At 38.8% G+C, this 699-nt stretch overlaps 1 protein-coding gene across 1 annotated transcript in view; it reads left to right on the forward strand.

The window, feature by feature from the left end:
* Positions 1 to 699, forward strand: part of LOC104545367 (signal peptide, CUB and EGF-like domain-containing protein 1) — a gene marked incomplete at its 5' end in the record, with an annotated part of 27,403 nt that overhangs the window by 7,734 nt on the left and 18,970 nt on the right. Inside the window, one exon of the mRNA XM_010190491.1 lies at positions 208 to 327. Coding sequence (XP_010188793.1) covers positions 208 to 327 — 120 coding nt within the window. The remainder of the gene's footprint in view (positions 1 to 207; positions 328 to 699) is intronic.

Here is a 699-nt window from a genome sequence, read left to right on the forward strand (position 1 = left end):
ATGTGAAGGAGTTTAATTTTCAAGTCTAAGCTCAAGATTCAGATACATTCTCTAATATGTGCTTGTTTCAGAAATGCCTGGGCTTGTGATTTTGCTTTGTTGCCACCGCTACCTTTCATCACCATTGTATGCCAGTGATACACAAGGTTCTGAGTTGGGCAGTGTCTGATTTTTTTGTATGTCTCTTTTTATTTTTCCTCTCCTCAGAGACGGTGAAATGTCTCCCTAATGCCAAGCCAGCTCCCAAGGCTCAGCTAGTGTGTAGTAAGACAGGAGGCATAGAGAGCTGCTTCCTGTCATGCCCATCCAATACTCTTTTTGTTCCAGGTTGGTACAAAGTATTCGTCCTCCTAAGTTTAGAATGTGACTTGATGAATTTTCTCTGCTAATGTTTTCATGATTCTTGCGTTCTGTTTTTGTTATGGACAACTGTAAATGAACAAAAACATCATTATAAATTAAATGTGGCCAAACATGCACATCACTAAATACAAGAAGAGCTGACTGTCAGTTGCATTAGAGGTTGGGCTATTCGTTGTTTAATTTGAGGTGTCATTTGTGGGGGTGGGGAAATTCTAACAAAAACCTGAGAGACACATCTACTTTAACCAGGATTGTGCAAAGGAAAAAATTTATTATATTAAATTGCTGTGTCAGAAGTGAGGGAACAAATGAACAGTTGATTTCAGTGAATTCCTG

Source organism: Mesitornis unicolor, unplaced genomic scaffold (genome assembly GCF_000695765.1).
Source record: "Mesitornis unicolor isolate BGI_N332 unplaced genomic scaffold, ASM69576v1 scaffold17908, whole genome shotgun sequence".
Lineage (NCBI taxonomy): Eukaryota > Metazoa > Chordata > Aves > Mesitornithiformes > Mesitornithidae > Mesitornis > Mesitornis unicolor.